The 22,449-nt window shown below is 44.1% G+C and overlaps 1 protein-coding gene and 1 non-coding gene across 7 annotated transcripts in view; one reads left to right on the forward strand and one right to left on the reverse strand.

The window, feature by feature from the left end:
- The first annotated feature begins 3,989 nt into the window (after positions 1-3,989).
- On the forward strand, positions 3,990-4,053 carry LOC115934813 (U7 small nuclear RNA). The gene has a single exon (XR_004070558.1). It is a non-coding gene; the product is annotated as a U7 small nuclear RNA (small nuclear RNA).
- Positions 4,054-4,893: 840 nt separating this feature from the next.
- MSI2 (musashi RNA binding protein 2) overlaps positions 4,894-22,449 on the reverse strand; it is a 427,746-nt gene continuing 410,190 nt past the window's right edge. For 2 of the 6 annotated variants that reach the window (XM_055386793.2, XM_063706244.1), the window contains 2 exons: positions 14,431-14,585; positions 12,500-12,572 (listed from right to left, as the gene is read on the reverse strand). In XM_055386793.2, coding sequence (XP_055242768.1) covers positions 12,531-12,572; positions 14,431-14,585 — 197 coding nt within the window. In that variant the 3' untranslated portion in view covers positions 12,500-12,530. Of the gene's footprint in view, positions 10,014-12,499; positions 12,573-14,430; positions 14,640-22,449 lie in introns of those variants that run through there. The other 4 variants (XM_055386791.2, XM_055386797.2, XM_055386794.2 and 1 more) reach the window with 3 other exon arrangements.

Genomic DNA, 22,449 nt, shown 5'->3' on the forward strand with positions numbered 1-22,449 from the left:
TGCACTTAAAATGGATGCACTGTATTATATGTAATTTCATACCTCAATGTATCTGATTTTTAAAATGCATTATTGTCTTTGGAAGGTAGGAAGGATTGTGGCCTTGAAACTGTTGTATTTAGCGCTTACATGAAACCACGTTCTCCCAGAGGGATATCACTGTCCCTGCAGCTTCCTGACCACAGGACTCTTTTGGCATGCTCCTAGCTACCTTTTGCTCCTATCAGAATCATTCCCTACCCTTTTCTTTTTCTATTAACTCAGTTCATATTTTATTATTTAAAAAATGGAAATAGTTTTTAAATGAAAAAGTGATACATATTTTCTATTAAAATGTAGAGAGAGAGAACATACTATTAATAAGTACATGTACCCTAGAACTTAAAGTACAATTAAAAAAAAAGAGAAAACCCACATATCACTGCACACAGTTGACTTTCTCTTCCCAGACGTTCTTGTATTCCCTTTTTTAGACAGCTAATTTTAAAGTTAATTTTATCTCAGCTGAATATACAAATCCACACTTCTTTTGAAAAATTAAAAAGGACAGGAAAAGCCAGAATCCTCTTTGACCACTTAATGTCTTCCCCATTTCACCAGTCGAGATGTAATTATTATTACTGGAATGTGGATCCCAGCTCTTTTAAAAATAGTTTTGTTTGAAAATTTTTATTTTCATATAGTCACACTTAAAAAAATTTTTAAATTGTATCTTACAGAATTTTCAGTGAAATCTTTAAACATATATTTTTCAGCATGTCACCTCTTCCTATCCCCCTCTCCCACTTGTCTTCTCAGCCCCACATCCCAGAGCCCATGTAAACAACCTAGAGTGTACCCCTTTCTTTGTATCCATGTCATCATACATGTGATGTATATACTCATATGTATCTTCACATATATACATATGTAGTTTTAATTTGTGTGTGCACATTTATACACACACATACATATATATGTATTTTTCAAAGATATTTTACCTTATTCAACCTTGTTTCATAAATTTCTTCAAGCCACTTGTTAGATTCTGGGGTTACCTGTTTTAATGGCTGCCTAATTTTCTATGATATGCCGTATATTGATACTTCAGTCCATAATTTCCCTAGTGATGAGGAATTCAACCATTATTATAATGCATATACCTCTCTTATAAAGTTTATCCTTAAATATTTTTTCCTATTTCCATTACTGAGTGCTTATTACTGGCGAGGAGGAGGCCTAGTGGTTTTTGTATATTTATCTTACATCCAGCCATCTTGCCAAAGTTTTCATGAATTTTAGTAGCAATTTTTCTGTATTCATTTTCTTTTACTGCAGTCTTTTAAAATTTCTAGAAATAAAATCATCTTTGTCTTTTCCTCCCAATGTTTATGTCTTCTGTTATCTTATTTTTTAGAAGGTTTAAGGTAATAATAGTGACAGCAGCACCCCTACAACTTCCTTATTTTAATTGAAACAGGTTTTGTGTTTCACAATTTAGAATAATTAATGTTGGTTTGGCAAATATTAATAGTCTTTTGGTAAAGTGTTTTCTGTTTCAACTTTCCATGGTGTTATTAGAAAGAGCTGCCATATTTTTCAAATACTTTATCAGCACATATTGTTATGGTCATATGGTTTTCCTCCTTTAGTTTGCTAGTATAATAGATGTTGACAGATTTCCTGATGTTGAAATGTCCTTGAATTCTTGAAAGAAGTCCTGCTTGGCCATATTAAATTACACTCTTGATATATTGTAGAATTCTACTAGCTAAAATCATATTTCAAATTTTTACATCTGAGCTCCTAAGTCTGTAGATATATTTTTTGTTTTATTACTGTATTGGGTTTTGACAGCAAAGCCATGCGTTTCATAAAACAGGAGAGCTTTCTTTCCATATTTCTCTATCATCTGGAATAGTTTAAATGGTGCTGGAATTATTAGTTAGATAAAACTCATTTGGATCCAGTCTATTTTTCAGTATTGTATCTTTATTTATCATTTCAGTATCTTTTGTGATATTAAGTTTATCCTGGTTTTCCACTTCTTACTAGTTTTGGTAATTTATATTTGCTAAGAAATTTTCTGATTCCCCTGAATTTTTTGGTTTGTTGCCAATATTCATTCTTTTCTCTGTTATCTCCTTTCATATTCTTCATATTGTATATTTTTGCTCATTTCCCCTTTATTCAGGGGCACTTGTCCATTTTATTACTGTTTATAAAAATACAGCTTTTGGACTTATGTTTTCTATTCTATTGCTTTCAGCTTCTATTTATCAATTTCTTTTTTTCTAGTTTTTTTGGTTGCTATTTGCTACCTTACTAAGGAGAAAAAGTAATATATTCCTTCACCCAAAAAAAAAAAAAAAAATTCCATCTGAAGGCATTTAAAGCTTACATTTTTCCTCTGAGTACAGCTCTGGCTATATGCTATTAAGTTTGGGTATAATATGTGTTTTCTGTTGCTTTTTTGGCAGTTTGTAATCTTCTTGAACTTTTCTCTCTGATCCAACAGAATGTTTCTTAATTTGTACACAGTTATAATATTTATAGCCACATGTTAATTATTTGTTTCTAAAATTTTTTTGGGGGGGCTGCTGGCCAAAATTTATTTGATTTTTATGTTCCATGAATATAAACCAAAAAAATGTGCAAACTCTATTCAAAGAGCCATCAGATCAGGTTATACAGAGCCATCAGATCAGGTTTACTAATTGCATTATTCAATTATTCTATATCTTTATTTTTGTCTATTAAATATATCTAGTTCTAAGAGAGGTATATTAATCTCTCTAATTCTATTTTTATTTTTTATCAAGTTCTCTGCATTTCTAGTGGCTTTTGATTTAAAGTCTTCAGTTCCTCTGATAATTGGGACATAAGAGTTTACTGCCACTGTATCTTCTTAATAGATTGTGTCTTTTGTCATGACATAATATTGCTGTGGAGTGTTTTTAACCTTAAATTCCACTCTGTCTGATACTGACATTTCAATTCTTGCCCTTGTTCTTTGTATTTGCCTATTTTCTCTTTGTCGGCCCTTTATTGTTAGCCATTTTCATCACTTTAAGTGTGTTTGTATACATAGCACATAACCGGGTTTTGTTTTTTCTAAACACATCTATTTTGTAATGATAGAAAATTCAACCCATTCATATTTAGATAATGGTAGATTCAATTGATCTCACTCCTTCTATCCTACTTTGTGTATTATTTATTTTACATTGTTGTTTCTTCTTTTTCCTTCTAGTTTTTGCTGATTTGTTTTCTATTTTATTTTTTTATTTTTTCTCCATGAAACATTAAAACAGGAAAATTTGTTGTTCTCTAGCTTGGTACTGTCCTACCTCTTTTTTTAGTGCATTTTGTTGACTCAGGTAAGCACCTAGGTTAGAAGCCTCACTCCCACTCTCCCAGGCACACTCAACACTGACGCTGACATTTGTCACCAGGCTTGAACCCAGGGGCAGCAGGATGTATTGGAGATGGGGTTTCATTCTGCCACTCAGCAGCTATACAACCATGGGCAAATTATCCACCTCATTTGACCATTACAATGTAGATAATCACGTGGCACAGGTGGGACTAACCAGGGCATGTGTATGATCCACTTGGCATATAGTTGGTGCTCCTGTTCCCTGCTCTATCTCTCCTTAGGCTCCTGGGCTGGGTTTGGGCCTCCCCTTTCTTTGAGCTGAGCAATCAGGATGAGGAGGATGGCCACGATGGCCGGCCTCATGTGTCTGGCTCACTTCTCTCAGAATTCCTAAAAGGGATTTCTCACGTCAGCTTCCATTGGTCTTTCATTTCTGTGGGGCAGCAGGGATTATACTCTTCTCTCCTGCCCCTAAACAATGTAACGAGACACTGTGGAGTGCTGTCTGTGGACACACAGGAGGTGGGCCTGGAACCCAGTGCTCCTGCCTCCAGCTCCAGATAAAGGAATGCATCTTCTGCTGTCTCCTCTAGGACCCCAGTGTAGCGGGAATGCCTTAAAATAAAGTTGTTAGTGTTTCAGCTTTTTGAAAGAACCTGTCTAGCTGGTTTTCTGGTTTTCACCGGAAGACCCATTTTACAAAAAAAGATAATTTTGTTATATGCAGGAGACAGGAAATTGGAGGAAGGACCCAAGAAGGCCATGTCCTGGAGAATACAGCTTTCCTGGGGGCCTTGAGGAAGCAGCTAAGGGACACTGTCCTTCATCCACGCTTCATCCCTTGCACTCCTCTTGGCCTGGTGTTTCTCTCTAGGGCTTCAAAGCTGAGGAATCCACTGATTCAGAGCATGCTGTAGCTGTCATCACCAGGTATTGGGACTTGCCCTCAATGTACTGGGTCTCAATTCTTCTGTATCCTCTCGTTTGTTTGGTAGAGAAAGGGGTGGAAACTATTGTAGATGATCTATCTCTACATCTTTAGTTTTGTGATTGTAATGATTTCCAGTAGGCAAAACTTAAAACTCCTTGAGGGCAGAGGTCTGATACCTATTCAGACCCCTACTCAAGGGTCGTGGAATGCGGTTTGGCGCCTTCTCCCAGCACTGTTGATAACTGAGGGCAGCACCCGGGAGAGCCCCTTAGCTCCTTCCACCATCTGGGTCCTCTGATCCGCAGGACCTTTGGGGTTTATTCCCTGTCCACTCATGGGTTCTGTGTACCTTCTGCTGTTAATCTACACCACTCTCCCGTCTGCTCTTCCATCTTAGCGCTCTCTTGCCACTTCATAAAAATGGTGCCACAAGCTCCCTGGGGACAAGGCAGGGGCTTCTTCCCTGCTGGAGGCCCACGGCCAGCATTCATGCTGAGGGGTGAGGGTGGCAGGTGTGATTTGATGATATCCTCTCCCGCCCAAGCAAAACAACAGCTCTCCCAGACCCCAGACCTCCTCTGCAAGTGAAAGAACACCAAACAACTCTGTTCAAAACAGTTTATTTTATTTTATTTTTTTTTTTGTCAGACAAACACATTGATTTCTGGACCACAGTAGAGGATGGAAACCTTTCACAAACTTATTTATTTGAAAATACAAATATAAAATTATACTTTCCACATCTGTGATGTGAGAGACTGCCATCCACATAGTAATTTTTTACAACAGGGCTTTAAGAAAGCCACACACAAAGACCTGAAAGATGCTTGAGATATATATATAGATAGATACATATATATGTATATATATAAAAAAAATACTCACTACCAAAGTTCTCATCAGTTTCATACTAAAGTATAAAAGTAAGGGTGAGGTCAGCCACAGTGCTAGGGAAAGTTTTATTTAGATACATTTATGTCCACATGAAACGCTTAGACTTGCATCCTATTACATATGGAATTCGGAGTTTACAATACACCATGAACGGCAGATTGGCTAGCCCACGCTACTTAAGAGGACACTCACAGATTCCACACGGGATGGTACATTATGTACAGAATACAGTAGTAGAGAACCTTCGAGGGAGGCTCCGGAACTTTTGTCTCTCAGCCTCCAGCCCCCTCCCCCATCATGCCCCTGCCTCCCGGAACTGAAATCCTGTCTGAGACAATACATTCTGATTATTTGATAGCCAGGTGTTTGGATTAAGGTTGCCCCCCTGCAAGTCCCCGACAAGAGGGATGGATTTTATTTATATGTTTTTGTGTTTTAGTTTACTTACTTTTTTTTGGTAGAAAAAAAAGAAAGAAAAAGAAAACAAACATATTACAGTATTAAAGTATTGCTTAACTTCCAGCGTCTCCTTGTGTAGTGTCTGTGCCCAGGACGGGGCTGAGCTGACGTCTGCTAGTTTTCTGCTTTGGGGTGAGGGTGGGGAAACCCGCCAGTGTCTTTCTTCAATGTGCTTGCCTGCAGTCAGTCCCTCTGCTCTACCCACTGTCTGCCTTCCTTGGAAGATAGCCTGGCTTGCGAAGCACATTCAAGAAAAAAAAAAATCTCCCCTCCCCCACCAGCCCCCCACTCTCCCTCTGTTCCTGCGTGCCACTTGCAACCAATAAAGAGAAGTATGAGTTAGTGTTTCTTTTGTAAACAATTTCATATGCAATATAATACAGAAAGCATGGCTGACCTTCAATAAAAAATGTAGTAAACGATATTGCTTTATTCTTGAATATGCTGCAGTGAGTGAATGGCAGAATGAAGCAGTGTGGAGGTGGTGGAGGAGGCTAAGTCCCTAGCCCTCGTTTGCACTAAAGATCAAAATAGGTTTTGTTTTTCTATTTGGAACCAAAAATAAATTTTTTCCCCAAAAATCCCCAAATGAAAAGGAACAACAAGCAAAACCCACCCCCAAGAAATCAAAAACAAAACAAAACCAAGAACAAAAACTGAACACCTTTCAGGTCATTAGAACCAACAATTACCCAATGATTTTTATACTAGTCTAGCAAGATGTGTGTAACATTCACTGGCTGTGATTGCTGTGCAGTGAAACAGTAAATTGACAGCAATAGAGCCATGCTACCTTAAAGTCCAAGCTACAAGTTCAAATTAAGATGAAGGTTATGAAGGATAAAAACGCAAAGGCCTGTTGGGGCTTTGTTTGAATCAAGCTAATGGGCGACTGGGATAGAGCGCGAGGCTGTTTGGTTTTCCCAGTGGATATGAGGAAGGCCACGAGCCAAGTCTGTGGAAGCTGCTAGAGAGCAGACCAAGGCTTGGTCATCTCCGTCAGCCCCATGCCCAGCTAGGACCGGGAATGGGTCCGGGAGCTAATGCCACTCACTCGCCTCTGCTTGGGAGGAGAGGAGTTCGGGGGTCTCAGGCAGATGGATCTGGAAGCCAGAAAGTCACCCGGTGGCTGTTTGATAATTCCGGGGAAAAGCCATCAGCCAAGAGGGTTTCTCCCCCAGGGAAGGCGAAAGGTGGTTCCCATGTTCGCCATTGAGCTTAACTGAAACAAAGACAAGGCTGAAACATCAGTGTTAAAAGAATTTACAAAAATCTTTCAAAATGGACTTCTAGATGGATGGGGGGACTAACGTGAACCTTAAACCTAGGTAGCCACATTAAAACATATCGGATTTCCACAAGATTTGTGCTATGGGCTACTGGGTCTCTTCAAAAGGTATATAAACATCTAAAACATATTCACACAGATTATCAATTTCTTCTGAGCATTCTTAAAAAAATATTTTTTCTCTTAGTAAAATCATTTTAATATACCATGCCTCCCTCTTTTAAAAAATAAATTAAAAAAATCCAGTTTTGCATATCTAGCATTAGCATTTAAGGTAGTATGGCACCCCTTCACAGTGGGGGGGGGGGGGGGGGGAGATCTACAAAACGCCGTAGAGTCCGCCGGCATTTTAACATGGTGAGACCTTGGGTTAGTTGAAACCACATCAGATCAGCTAAAATAAAATTAAAGTTGAAATTGAAAAAAATAATTAAAGGAAAAAACTGCCCCAAAATTATTAGCATTTTTTTTCATAAATAAGAGAAAGTTCTATCCTTACTGGTCCTAAATCTGAATAACTATGTCTAATTTTTTTTAAACCTTAATTATGTTATACCTATCAATATGTACTAGAAGAAAGAGGAGAAAAAAAGTCGCTACACTAGTACCAGGACAGCACGCTTACAAGATAGCCATTTTATACATTATTAACATACAATGATCAACAAAGAGTCTTCTATGAGGTGATGGGGGATGCAGAGAAAAGGAAGGGAAGTACAGTACATCACCAACATGGACAAAATAGGAATTAAATTCCCTCGTCTAAACACTGAATTTCTGGGAATTTACTATTTTTTCTTTCTTTTTTTTTTTTAAATAAAACTTATGTTTTGTTGTTTTATGACTTGAACAAGTTTTGATATTTTAAAAGCGCTCAGCATTTAATCTGGTTGTTTGGGGGAAAAGAAAAGAAACAAAGAAAGGAAAAAAACAACAAAAAAACCTCACCAAACAACCTAACATTTTATTAGAAAAACAAAGAACATGATTTTTTTTTAATTAAAAAAAAATGTTGTTGCTGTTTCATTAGAATTGAAAAAGGGTTTTTTCTTTCTTTCTGAGTTAGCATTTTGGAGTCTTTAGTTTGAAGATGCTTTTGCCCTACCATGTCTGTGAATGTCTACATTAGTCTACTTTGTTAGTAAAATTTATAAAAATAGGAGTGCAGCAGCTCTTTATAATAAATGTCGCATTCAGTGTCTCATACTGGCTGTGCCTTAAGTACCAAATTTATAAACGTAACAATTTAAAAAATATTAATAAAACGTCAATATCACATTTTAAAAAAGAAAAAATATATATCCACACTACAATATGTTTTAATGCCATCTATTGAGTTGTACTTCTATAGTTGCTGTTGCTGACCTATTACCAATATTTAAAAAAAAGTTAAATTAAAAAATATCCTTCATCATAAGTATCTTTCCCCAACCGAGGACCATATATTATAACAGCCAAATGTTAAACATGTGCAAAGAGGAAACTGTCAGTTTTTCCCACCAGTCACAGTGCAGTGATGTTTATACTTTTTATTTTTAAAATTCTGTTTACATCTACAATAAATTAAAAAAAAATTCTTCCATAGCCTCTCTGGTGATACTTGCAGCACTGAGGTATTAAAAAAAAATATATAAACCAAAAGGTTGCTTTCCTAATTTGTAAATAGAAAGTGAATGGAGAAAGGCTGTATTAATGCAGGCTTATCCACTCCTGGCCCATGGGCCCCCAGATGTGGGAGCAGGGTGGGGGGCAGGGGGAGAAGAGAGGCAAAGTGTCCTAGGGACCTTTGGAGGTGCTGAAATGATTGGACAATAGAAAATGATCAAATATTTAAAAATTAAGACTGAAAAAGAATGTCCCCCCCACCCCACCCCCACCCAAGCCAAACAGGTGTGCTTTGAAACTTTAAATATGTTAAATATTAAAATTGTAGCTTTGTTTTTAAAAAACGTCTTGGGAAAAGCAGTTTTTCATATTTTAAATAAAAATCTAACTAGACGGTAACATTTGAAGCTGTGCACAGACAAGAGGTTAATAGGCTGGTACAACACTAATACAGTTCTTAGGTCTATCACACAGACAAAGGAGCTAAACAGTGCTCTAACTTGTCCTGGGGTGGTCCTGGCAGCTGGGCGATCTTCATCTCAGTAACTGACTTGGCCAACGTTCCCTTCCCGCCTCCTTCCACAGAGCATCAAACTGCCTGGGACCGACTCCCTCACAAAAATATTTTTGATTCTCTCTTTCTTAATAGTTTCTATGTAGTTAATGGAATTGTATTTACAACATTTCTTTTTTAGAATTCACAATTTCAAAAAACCTTATAATATCACCTCTTTCAACAGAAAAAAAGCACTTATAGAAAAGGAGGACACTCAAAACACTGTCGTCCTTACCTTATTGCCGAAAATAGATAGACTCAGATTAACAAAGAGACATCACAAAAAGAACTGCTAGAAAGTCTGTTAATTAGCTTACTACATCTCACTTCTTCTACAACGCAAAATAGAAAGCTCATGCCCACCTCCCGCCCTGCACTTCACAACTTTGCTTCAGTGTGTGCTAAAGTTCCACCTGAAAATTCATACAGTCTCAGAATTGGTACCAAAATAGGGAGAGTAATATTACCATCTCAGCATCCTTTAAAAGTGAGAACAGAACCAAAACAAGCAAAAAAAATGTTTTAAGAAAAAATAACTCCTTAATATAACAATTATACTATGGTTAGCTTTGAACTAGATATTAAAGCTATGTGACTACTGGACTAAGTCAAAATCACTACCAAATGTGATTCAAAGAGATTTAAAAGGAGAATGGGAAGAGAGGGAGGGAGAGGGAAACCATCAAGAAAAACAAAACAAAACAAAACCGAAATCATGGGTTATATACACATTTAAAAGCTGTTGTCTTATATTACAGCAGATTCGTGAGATGATGAGATGTAGTCAACCCTCGATCCGAAGTGAGCCATCTCTGGTTGGGATGGGGAGTGAGGCTGGTGGGGGTCCAGGTCTGAGGACATCACCTAAACAAAGGGCCACTCAGAAACTTCGCCCAGTCTTGCCTGGACATCCAGGTATGCTCTGCAGGGCAGGGAAGGCCAGGATGTCCAGAAGAAAACATAAAGTGGAGGGGAGAGGGGAGGAGAAAGAAGTGTCAGACAAGTATGCGATTTCCTCCACTGTTTTAACTAGAGTTTCAAAGATGGACTTCACTGGACTACTGAATACGCACGAAAATCACCTGGCTAGAAGCTTACTGAGATCACAGGTTGGGAAATCTGACATCTAAACCATACCTGACACTGGGGAGAGGACAAGGCTTCAATTCTTTTGCTGATTTGATATAGTACCATAGGGTTGTTGAGGTAATGGTGGGAAACGTGCTTACAGGGATTGCAGCCAGGTGGGCAAACTGCCCATTGACCTGAGATACCTTTTTTCTGTTTAAACTTCTGTTTTCAAAGCTAAATGTTAAAAAAACAAACAAACAAACAAAAACCCCCACAAACTTGCCTTTATTAGATACCCATCAATAACTTTTAAATGCAAACTTACACTAAAAGATCGTATCATATACCAAAAACTAAAGGTCATGACACTAAAAATATATAACAAATAACCGGCTTTGGTTACAGGAAACAAAAACAGGCCCAGGATTCACAGATGCGTTTACTGAGTCTCCCTGAATTGACTGGGAGTGGGGGGCCTGGGCTCCTCTTTTGTGGATGGCGCTGAATGTCAGAGGGTTGGGGACAATGGGTGTGTTTGACCAGTCCTTCCTAAGTGCTGCGGTGCAGCCATGTGACTCTATGAGCTCAACTAATCCATTTTGGAAGGGGGTGAGTTGCTACCACACTCTTGGTTACTTCATCCTTCTCTGGAAATTGAGTCCTAGACTTAGATGAGGGAGGATGGGCTGGTAGCAGCCTCCCCCATCCCATTCCACCCCACCCCACCCCTATGGAAAGGCTTTAGTGGCCTTGGGGGTATATGGAGCTGTGGGCAGGAAGCCCTGCACCACTCCTTCTCTTCCAGGGGAGGGAGGGAGGGAGCACAGGCAGCCCCAGTGTCTGGCCTTTCAAGGGTCTGCTGTGCCTGGTAGTTGTTTAACCCCCTCTTCATCTGACTCCACAAAGGGCTGGAGCCATCTTCAGTCTCCAGAGTTCTTGGTGATACCAGTTGTCCCTGTTCTCAGAGAAACCTTACTTCCTCTGGGTCCCCAAACCCAGCTTAATTAGTAGCGAGTAGCTTTCCTTCAAACTGTTAGTGGCCTCTGGCTCTGGCCAGCAATGGCTGGGTCAGTGCTCAAGGGGAAGTGGAGGCGAGGGGTGGGAGAATTCACACACATGGTTTATTTGGTTAAGAGAGGCAGTTGCGTTAGTTGAGGTGATCCCTTAGCAGCAACATTAGAGAAATCCAAGAGATTTATGGAGCTCAACTCAACCCAGTTCTCCACCTGGTCCGACTCAGGAGCCAGGAGCAATCCCTCTCTACGAGAAAGGCATCCAATGAAGTGCAAGCCCAAAGTGGCCAGTTCATCTCCAGCCTTGCTTCTCCGACATCCCAACTCCAAGAGTGAAAGGCTCTGGTGCCTCTGTGGGATTTTCCGAGTGGAATCCATTCCCTGGCCTCAGCTGTCACCCTCTCTTTTCCAGAGACAGATCCATGTTCCAACCTCACAAACTTAACGTGCTAACAGAGTACACATCTAGTGCTTTCACAAGGACAACCCCTCTCCCTTGCTGGTGTTCTTCCCAAGAAGGACAGATACTCATTTCCAAAGGAGTGTGTGGCAAGGGGCTTCCTCACTGCCCCAACCTCCCTCTCCTCTCTTCCGTCCCCCCCATATCCCCATCAAAGTGATTGAAAAAATGTTTAATTAACTTGAGCTCAGTTTAAAAGGTTAGGAAACTGGCAGGGATCCAAATCCATGTTACACAGGTGATGTCGTTAATTTAATTTGCTTTTTGTGCGGTAATCTGGATAATTACTCAGTAGTTACTGGCAAAAATGTTTTCTTTTCACTAAAAGATGGAGTCTGGCTGTTTGACTGCATGAACCCCATTGGCTGAGCCCCAGCAAGGCCTGGGGAGCTGAAGGGGCCCAGCAACCCACAGGGCCAGCTCAAAGGACCTCCAGGAGTGGGTGGCCCTGGCCCCCATCCCTGCTTCCAGGCCTAGCAGAAGCCCAATGCTTCCCTGCCTCTATCCCCCTGGGATGGGTGCAGCACGAGATCTCCTTCCAGTTTCCCACACTCTTGATTGTATTTCAAGACAGAGAAAGATGAAGGGTGGGGAAGATACAGAAAAAGAATCCAAAGAACCAAATCAAGAAAAAAAGAGAGAGAGTCAAAAAGGTGGGGGTCATGATTAAAAGCTGGAGGAAGAGATGAGAGATTAAAAGACTGGATTTGTTTTTGCCCCCCACCCTCCTGAAAAGTGGTCCAGAAAGAGGAGAGAGAGATGTGGATGTGATGAGACAGGGGCACGCACGTGCATGTATGACCTGTGGACATACATGTACGGACACACCGGCAGGGCAGAGACACATGGCAGAGACGGTAATACCTCAGAGTGAGATGGCAACGAAAGCACCTGCTCAATGGTATCCATTTGTAAAGGCCGTTGCAATCAAAGGTCCCTAAAATTGCACAATTGTTAAGGTCATCAGTGTGCTATACATGGGAACAGATTGTCATATTCTGGGAAAGGAAATTATCTCTAGGACTAGTTCTGTGGTTGCCAGCATGAATATGTAATTCTGAGACACCGTGCCATGAGGGGCCAGGATGACATCCTCCTCAGCTCCAAACCCCTAGTCCCCACTCCCTCCGCCCCTACCAAGCCTATCTGCTTACCCCGGGGGAAACCAAAAGCCAGATTCAGAGGCGTGGGTGGATGGTGGGAAACGGGGGTTTGTGCCCCCAGTGATGCGCATGTTGCCCTGAACCCCAGAGTGCAAAGATAAGTCTCTGTCCGCAGTCCCAACGGCTCTAGCTGGGGAGAAGAAACCCAGTGCAGACAAACTGGGATGCTTTCTGGTTATTTCAGAAAAACATCACAGTCCACAGGTCAAAAGACCCCAGTTTTCAAGAACAAATTGGGTCTGTGTTTCTGGATGCTGAATATGGAAATAAGTTGTGTTCTAAGTGGTGATAGACGGTCCCCTAAATTGAGCAGCTCTCAGGTGAATAATATTATTCTGGATTTGGTACCACAGTTGATCCGAAGGGATTAGATTCATCAAACTACTGACTTAAGTGATACTGGCTTGGGAGCGGAGCTGAACAAGGACCCATCCTGCACAAGTAGGGCTGGCAGGCGTGTGTGCGTGTGTGTGTGCGCGCCTGTGTGTGCGTGCGTGCATGTCTGTGTGTGTGTGTGCATGCATGCGTGCGTGTGTGTGTGTGTATGAGGGAGGAGCTCCCAATGCCGGGGGCATGAATGAGGCCACCTTGGTGCCCTAGACTGTCTGCACATGTTTTGTTCTCCGCAGCGTGGCCCCCAAGTCAGGGCTTGCCAGCTGTCACTCAGAAGCAGAGTCTGACCGGAACGTGGCCTGGGACTGCAGACGCACCCATCTTAGCTCAAAACCAAACTGCCTCCAAAATGCTGAGGCTGGCTAGGGCAAAGGTTGGCCAATTTTCTGTTTCCAAAATGGAAGGGACAGCGAGCAAGTGGGCTCAGGCACATTCATGCTCACACACACCGGGAGGGAGAAGAACAATACAATCTGAAAACAGCATGCAAATCTGTTAAGCAAATTTCCATTGCCTGGATTAGTCAGATTATAGAACCACAGAGCATTACAAATATCAAATGCATCTGGCCTTCAAGGGGTGGGGGCTGCAGCTAAGGAACGCAAATGGGAACTTACTTGGAACCTGGAAACTGTAAGAAACATTAGCAAAGGAAACTGCCTGGGAGAGGGCTTGGATCCCCACACCACCTCCCAGGCTCCAGCGCTGCCACTGGACCTTAGATCAGGGGCTCTATTGACTAAGGCTGCTACCCTGGTGGGGAGCTGGGACATTTCCCAGCTCTCAGGTCCCAGCCCACATGACAGTGTCCAGAAAGCGGGGATCAAGGAAGGTGGCCACTACTGAGGCCCTATTACGTGCCAGCGTGTGACACTATTTCGAATAATCCTCCCACAATCTTTTGAGGAAAGCATAGAGATTCTGGTTTTGCAGCCAGGGAAATGAGATTCAGACGGGTTATCGAAGTGGCTCAAGGATGCACTGTGTGAAGGTGATGGAGTGGTGATCTGAACCGGACCTGCTCATGCTCCTTCTGCTCCATCACACAGCCACACGAGAGGCACTCAGGACACCTCTAAGACGACAGAGGCTTCAGCCCTCAGGAGCTGGTGTGATGTTGATGGGGACCCTCTGTCCTCTCCTCTGCCCCCGATGTTGGGCTTTCCTGGCACACCCACAGGCCACAAGGAGCTGGTCAGGAAGGAGGAGGCAGGAGGGCAGGGGAAGGCAGGTACTTACAGCTATGCCGTGGCCGAAGCCCGAGCCCGGCTGTGGGCTGGCCGCACTTATGTAATTCCCCACTCCGGAGTCCTGGCTGGCAGGGCCGTAGAGATCGGCGACAGGTCCTGGGCTGTTGGCCCCCGGGAAGCCTCCGGGCCGCGCCGGGTTGGAGCCTGCCGGGGAAGCGGGCGCGCCAAAATTCGGTTGAGCACTGTAGCTATTCAGGACTGGTGTGCAGAGAATAGAGCTGGGTATGAGGCCAGAAGCCAGGCATGCACCGGTCATTACAAGCCAAACACTTGAGAAAAACAGCTGAGGCCCAACTTCTAACACTCAACCAAGGCCATGCGAAAACATCAGCAGGGACTCAAGAATACTCAGCCCAGGCTACTACTAAGAAGCTTGGAGCTCCAAAAATATAGAGAATAAAAAAACAATCATTCAACACACTACAGCAACCAACCGGAGGTGCTTCACTGCCCACCAAATTATCACAATAGAAATAGAGATATATATGGAAGAGAGAGAGAGAGAGAAAGAGTTTTTTTTTTCACATCTGAATTGATGCTCATGCAGTCTTCTAGATCTGGGCACGTTGAGACAGCATTCACATCCCATGCAAACTACAAAGGAACTAGTTTTAGACTACACATTGTGTTAATATTGATATTAAAACGTGACAGGAAACAAAGCAATTTGTGTCCAGGAAAAAAAAATCTTTGCAGAGGGGATTTTTGATCTTTTTTTTTGTGTGTGTGTTTCACTTTTTCTTTTTTGTTTTTGGATCCATTAAATGACAAATTTGTTTTGTTTTGTTTTTTAAAAAAAGACAAAAAAGATCTCCATTCTCCATCCCACCCCCGCCACTCCCCCCTCCCCACTGGCTACTCCCTCCCTTCCCGCCCTTCCCATTCACAACACTGAATGAAAGTCATCAATACTGAACGTGGTCGGAGGATGGGATATGTTATGGAGAGTTTGGGCATCTTGACATAACAGTAATGATGGCGGCAGAGAGTTTCCTTTTGGGGTGGAGAGAAGGGGATGGAGGGAGGGATGGGGGGGAATGGTAAACCTGGAGGCTGGGGCCAGAGCTGGGGTGGAAGCCAATGGTTCTACAGGACACCCACACACTCACCTCCTGCAGGAGAAGGAAAGGGGGGATTTAAACTTTTTTTCCTTTTGTTTAAAAAAAAAAAAAGACAAAGAAGTATGAATGCAGAACATACCGACTGAACCAATTCATAGCTAAACCATAGCTGACCAAAACACCTGCTTTCTCTTGGTTATCCTGCAATGTCAACTCCAGAGTGAGAACAGCAAGCTCAGGATGTACCTTTGCTACAGAGAGAGTGGACTTGACACGCACAAATCCAGAGAGTGGTGGGGTTGCAGATCGGGGGGCAGCGGAAGGTGACACTGCCTCAGCCCCCCCAATCCCATCATTCTGACCCTAATGAGGGCCGCAGCCTGTCAACCAGTTAACCAGGTTAATTTTGTCTCACCTTTATTTCTCCTTAGTAGTTTAAACTTTATTTTCTTTTCCAAAATGGAAAACAATATTTTTTTAATTGTTAAAGGAAGTTCTTACTGATTTTTAAGCCTCAAGGTGAGTCTGGGCTGGCTACCTTTGGGCTACGGCTAACCCGTCTTAAAGAACCAGACATTCTGAGAGTCACACTTTCACATCTTTGGCTCCAGAGGGCTGCTCCTTGCAACAATCACTTCTCCCTTCTGCCTCCCTTGGCTTCTCCCCCTCTGCCCTATGACCAGTTGCCTTCAATGGCAGAGGCAAAGAACATCGATGCAGGTGGGGTCACTCCTGGCTTTGGCCCCTCCCTTGCCCAGGGGCCTGTGATTTGAGGCCCTCAGTTCTGGTGAGCTTGGAAGAGCCAGAAGTGGATTGATTTTCACCCACTTGTCACAGGGATGGGAAGAGATTGATGAGGCACCCAAGGCACACTGGCAGGAGACTGAGACAGAGACACAAAGATACACGGGAGACCAAATCAAGCTGGGCCTGGCTCCTGACTCAGCAGAGAAAACAGAACTGAAGCCTCCAGATGCCCTTGGGGGGGAAGCCCGAAGGTGAGCCCCTCTGAAGCTGTAGCTGAGAAATGAATAAACTGGCCAATGGAAAGAGCAGGTTAAAGAGAAAAGAAAAAAATAAATTATAGAGGCTTAGAGCAAGTGAACGGCTGATCTGGGAATGTGCTGGCAGAAAAAAGGGATGGAGATTTTTGAATATAGAAGATTCAACTTGCAGATAACACTTGGCCCTCTCACTCATGGAGGCAAATATGAAGCCGAGATATTCAAAAGGCGGTATTATCTTAGTCTAACACACTTTTTTCTTCTGAGCTCAGGAAAACAGAAGAAGCTTGGACAGTGGACTCCTGGTTTTGTCCAGGCAGCTGAAACCCCTCCCTATACAAATAAACTAATTAGCCTGTTCCATTTTAGGCTAATAGGATGGGGTGGGCATGAGGAGGCGCAGTGGTAGACGGAAAGTTTTTTGGCTTCTCTCTTGTTTGGCCGGATGTGAACCCAGGAAGGTGTTGGGCAGGCCCACCTAACTAATGGGTGGGGAGAGGCAGGTTTAGGTTTCTGTTTCTTCCAGCAGGAGAGCCACCTAGAGACTAATCTAGCCAGCAGAAGCAGCCTCGGAGACAGGATGTAGCATGCCCACAGAAGGGTGCTGTTCAGAAATGCCCCCTTCTGCAGGCTTAGATAGAAGACAAAAGGGCTGTTGGTATTATGCCCATCCTTGGCAACCGCTCCCATTCCTGTGTGTGGGGAGGCCTGTGGTTTCTGAGTCGGCCTGAAGGGAATCTCACAATAAGCAGCTCATGTTAGGTCTATATTACCCCTCCTTGCTCAGTCCTCCTCCATCAAATGACACTAAAATCACCGTGGAGAAGACACTGTATTAGAATGCAGCTTTCAAATCCCAAGTCCCGTTTTATTATGCACTTGCTCATCATGATGCCGGAGCCTCAGCTCAAAGTCACCTTGCAGATGTCCCCCAGCCAGGGGTGAAAGACAGGGCTGCTGGGTCCCCACTAGAGGGCGCAGCCAGCAGGCAATAAGCACCCAGTTCTGGCTGGTCCCGCCTCTAGCTAGGCTTCTGGGCAGTGGAACCCGCACCCCTGAGGGCTGGGCGCATGGAAGAGAGGAGCCTCTATTTTCCACAGTCGACACTTCTCTCTGTCTGTCTCTGTGAGCGGAAGACCCAGGCTCCAGAAAGCATGTTAAAGTCCCCGAACCAACCATCTGGAAACCCATGCATCTTTGAGAAGACTCATAAAAAGCAACGGCTCTGGCCGCTTAGGAGAGAGTGGGGACTGCCACTTGGCACATAAACTTGTCAGTAGCTGTTCCTGCTGTCTGACAGTGGGAAGGCATTAGGGACAAAGCAATTTTCTTCTTTTGCAAAGTCAGCGTAACGCCACAAACTGAACACTGGCTGGCTACACAGGAAAGGGGGTCATTTGAGAACCCGTCTCCCTCTAAGAGGAGAGGTGGGGAGTGGGGTTGGGGGGTGGGGGAAGGCATGAAGCCAAATCTCTCACCTGAGGGTGCTTTCTGTGGAAGTCATTCTCCAGTCAATTCTCAGTGATCCTTCTAAGCGAACGGTGCCTTTCCCCAGGCACGGAGACTTATTTTGGGGGGCCAGAATTGGTCCCATATACCAGGATCAGCTTGGGAAGAGAGGATGGGACATGGCTCTTAGTGGGCAAGGGCACCTTGTCTACTGCTCAGCTAGGGTGTGCGTGTGAGGGGGTGGGGGCAGGGAGCACACTTTGTTGAATAAATAAACAGTGCTGAGGTTTATAAATTGGATATTATGACTCCTGTCCCAGAAGAGGACAACGTCTTGCAAACATCTTGGCATTTTTGCAGCAGGAGCTATGAGCGTTAAGTGGCTTGGGACAAGCCCTGCTCTAGGATGGCAGTTTGGGGGCTCATTGCGGTGATCAGGTTCATTTCATTAGCAGCATCCATGGCAGGTTCCTCTTTGCCCCTCATCCTCACTCTCCAATATCCTCTGGGCTTTCCCAGTCAAGGTGGCACCCACAGAGAGGCAGCAATGATGTAGAGAAAGGGAGCACTGGACTCAGAGGCAGAAGACCTGACTGTGACCCCAGCTCTGCTCTTACAGTCGGGTGCCTTGGGCTAAGAAGCCACTCACAAGCCCAAGTCCTCATCTGCAGCAAGTGAGTGACGCTTTCCTTGTTCAATCTGACTCATGGGACTGCTTCAAGAATGAAAAAGAGACAGAGCTCTGTAACTTGTCAAGTTTAAAACAAATACACCCTATTTCTGAAATAGTTATGTATGCAGAGGCCAATAAGGCAGGTACCACATGCAGATTTAGGAAAATCTGACATAGGAAAATGCAATTCACTCGCCATATGAATCAGGAGGTGATTGACAAAAAACCCAATTGATCCATTTGGTGCATTTAATCATCTTGGGCCTGAAGAAAGGACTCCTGGGAATGGGGACCAGAAAAGCAAGGACACCGATCTCACTGAGGACGGCAAGAGGAGATGCACTTGAATGAAAGTTGGTGGTATTTCACATTGGATAAAAGGAGAAACTTCCTGCCCATCAATAAAATACTCTGATGGCTGACCTAGGAAAGCCCAAGAATCTTATCCTGGAGATCTTAACAGAGACAGATGCTGCAGGCTTAGACTCTCACCTGTAAGGGTTGGACCCAAAGCTACTGGGCACCTTTCCCTTAGGGTTCTAAAGCAAGACGGGAGAGATGCCTGCTGTCTGGCCAGCATGTGGCTCTGCCCAACTGCGGTGAGAAGGGGCTGGGCTGAGAGTGGAATTAGGCATGGAGGGTAGGGAAGTGGTGGTAGTCAGAACAGCCTCACTGTGGGTCTAGAAAAGGTATGGAAGTCTAGTCCAATAATTTCTGTGTTGTCCTTAAGTGATGTCACTGGACCTGAGGCAAAAAGCTAGAGCCAGGACAATGAGGGGGGCACCTCTGGCTCTAAGGCCTGAAAATTGAATGATTACCGATCCAGAGAAAGCAAATGTTTACAAAATCTTTTCCAGATGAGCTCAGTTCACATATTTGGAACAAGCCAGGGGCCCACCAAGTTCCAGCCCCAGACCCAGCTCCTGGTTTGGTGGGTCTCACATTTCCGCAAAGGCCAGGGCCAGCCCTCAAGACAATTTCAGTCATCTGCTTTGTGAATTATCTGCTGCTGCCACGTTTCATTTCAGGCAGAAGACCGCAGTGGCCCCTGGTACATTTCCGGGAGAGAGACTCTTCCCTGCCCAGCCTGTGCGTGTGGCTCGGGGAGGCAAATGCAATGGAGGGCCCACCTTTGCCAAGTCCAATTCAGAAGGGATATGGGCTGACTGGTGTCACGGCCTCCATTCCCAACCCCTAGTCCCGACAGGATGGAGGACTGAGAGCAGGAGAAGTCATAAGCCTGTGTGATAGTCTATGAGGGCAGAGGCTGTGTTAATCCATCACACTGAATTTTAGGAGTTTTTGTTTCAGAGAAATTTACAGAAACTAAATAAAGTTATCACACTCTCCAACACACACCTCTACCTTCATCTTGCCTATATCATGCTTATATCTGCCTTTATTTAAAACTCCATAGTCGTAGGACTCTGTCTCCCCTATTAGCAAGAAACTCCTCCAGGCAGTTGGGGAACTCTCAGGGTTCTCAGGGAACTCTATGTTCCTAGTCAGAGGGCATATTCTCCAAAGAGTAAGAGCAACCTTCTGCCATTCCTCAGTGGACACTGACTGGGTCCACAATGCCAGTTGGCTGTCAACAGTGAGGGCCTGCATCAGTCCCTCTGAACAGGCAGCCACTCTTTACTGGAGGGCTCTGAATTTCGGCAACTGGGCAGCCAAGGCCTTCCTGGGAAACAGAATTGGGGACCCCATTCTGCAGTTTCCTTCATGTGTCCTCTGAAAGCAGTGCCCACTGTAAATAATTGCAGATGGTCAAATGGGAAAGGTCAGCATGAAAAGACAAAATCTATTTCTGATAATGGAAGGAGAATACTCGGTTATGAATTGGCATGTCTTGAGCAGAGCAAGGTAGGATTATACTTCAGGAGTCTGCCCGGCCAGCTATGTCCCAGCAATCCTTGGCTCAAGCTTTCCTTCTAGAGCTTAGCCTGGAGGTAGGAGAGACTGGTAGAGAAGATCGGCAATGATGTCCAACCTGGGAAAATTGTATGACATGCTAAATTAAAATCAAATCAGTTCAGGGACCCAGATGCAGGGACAATCAATTTTATACCCAATGTAGTTTTTAAAGCTCTGCTGAAATTCAGGCTATTTCAGAAGGGAAGGGGGAAAATACTTCAAAACTGGGGGAGGATTAAGAGAGCAGCGTGATGGGATTTCTTTTTCACTGTCTGCATATACAAACAGATATATTACTGAGAGGTACAAACTCAGCCTGGTGTCAACATCATGCTAGTCTTGATGTATCTGGAGTCCCCTGGCTCCTCTTACACACTGCACGGGACACATGGTGAGTGTCTGTGCATGCACTGGGCTGACAGGGCAGCCAGCATCACACAGACATTCCAAATGTCAGTGACAATGGCGCCAGTCTTATGATAAGTTGTAGTTTCTGCTTGTTCTCAAAACTTAACCTGATTCGGACCACTGAGGTTGGTGCTGATAATGTCTACTGGTTAATGTTGGCCTGTCTCAAGTAGGGAACTGATGGACATTAGCACTTAACACTTGTGAATTATTTTGTAGAAAGATCTTGGCTTCTGGTCAAGTCACACTCCCCCAAAACCCTCAGGAGATAATATCATTATTAGCCAGTTCTAAAACTCTCATATAACATGTCAGTGGTAAAGCTGGGGAAGCACACTACCATTCGGATCGGTGTAAGGAAAAAGTTCCAAACACCCAGAACCGACCTGAGAAAGGCTTTGTGGCTAGGACCATGCATTTGCTGTTGAGATATAATCTCAACAGTGCGGCGGTGTAATCTCGACTCACTGCAACCTCTGCCTCCTGGGTTCAAGTGGTTTTCCTGCCTCAGCCTTCTGAGTACCTGGGATTACAGGTGTGCGGCACCAAATCTGGCTAATTTTTGTATTTTTAGTAGAGACAGGGTTTCACCATGTTGGCCAGGTTGGTCTCGAACTCCTGACCTCAGGTGATCCACCTGCCTCAGCCTCCCAAAGTGCTGGGATTACAGGCCTGAGCCACTGTGCCCGGCCCTCCTGGTATGTTTTTATTATCAGCCCTGATCTGAGTCTGTAAGTGTATCTCAAGCCCCAAGGCCAGGCTGGCTGGGTTCTGGACTGGTGGGTTGGGAAGGTGGGTGAGGGAGGATGGTGGTTAGCAGTTGACTGCTGTCTGCTCATGGTGTAAATTCTGGGGATGGAGCAGCCTTGAACGGGCTGTGACCTTGTGGCCAGAGAAACCAGGCTTTTGTCATGAGGCCAAGGAAATAACTTTCTGGAGCCGAGGTCAGTTCTCATTTCTCTCAACCCCCAAGGGCCCTGAGGGACTGGGCTTGTTTGCAGGTTTCCAGGAGGCAAGTGCGGAGGGCCCCGGGAAGGGAAAGGCCATGAGGCAGTCACTGGGGCCCTGTGTGGTGACTGGATATCACTCCTGCCTGGCACTGGCACAGGGCTTGTCCTGCTTGTGTGAACTATCTGCCAGGCTTCACCAGACCAGGTTTCAAGTCTCAAACGCGGGATGGTGTTCCTGATCCCTCTCCACTGTGAATGGATGCTTCAACAACACCTTACCCTGAGTCTCCAAAGCGCTTCAGAAGAGGAGGGAAAACCAACCCGGGAGACAAATGTTTATGGTTTGGCTGAAGCAGGCGGTGTTTTAACACTAACATCCTGCTGCCTCTTCCTTAAATTAATTGGCTTCAGACTCCAGGCCCACACAGGTTAGAATTTGCAAGGAATAACAGACAAGGAGGCTCCCCGGAACCCGCAGCACCCATGCCATGCTGCATTGAACCACCCAGCAGCTGGGCACGCAGCCCTGGGGAGGCGAGATGCCAC

Source organism: Gorilla gorilla, chromosome 4 (assembly GCF_029281585.2).
Source record: "Gorilla gorilla gorilla isolate KB3781 chromosome 4, NHGRI_mGorGor1-v2.1_pri, whole genome shotgun sequence".
In the NCBI taxonomy this organism is placed as follows: Eukaryota; Metazoa; Chordata; class Mammalia; order Primates; family Hominidae; genus Gorilla; species Gorilla gorilla.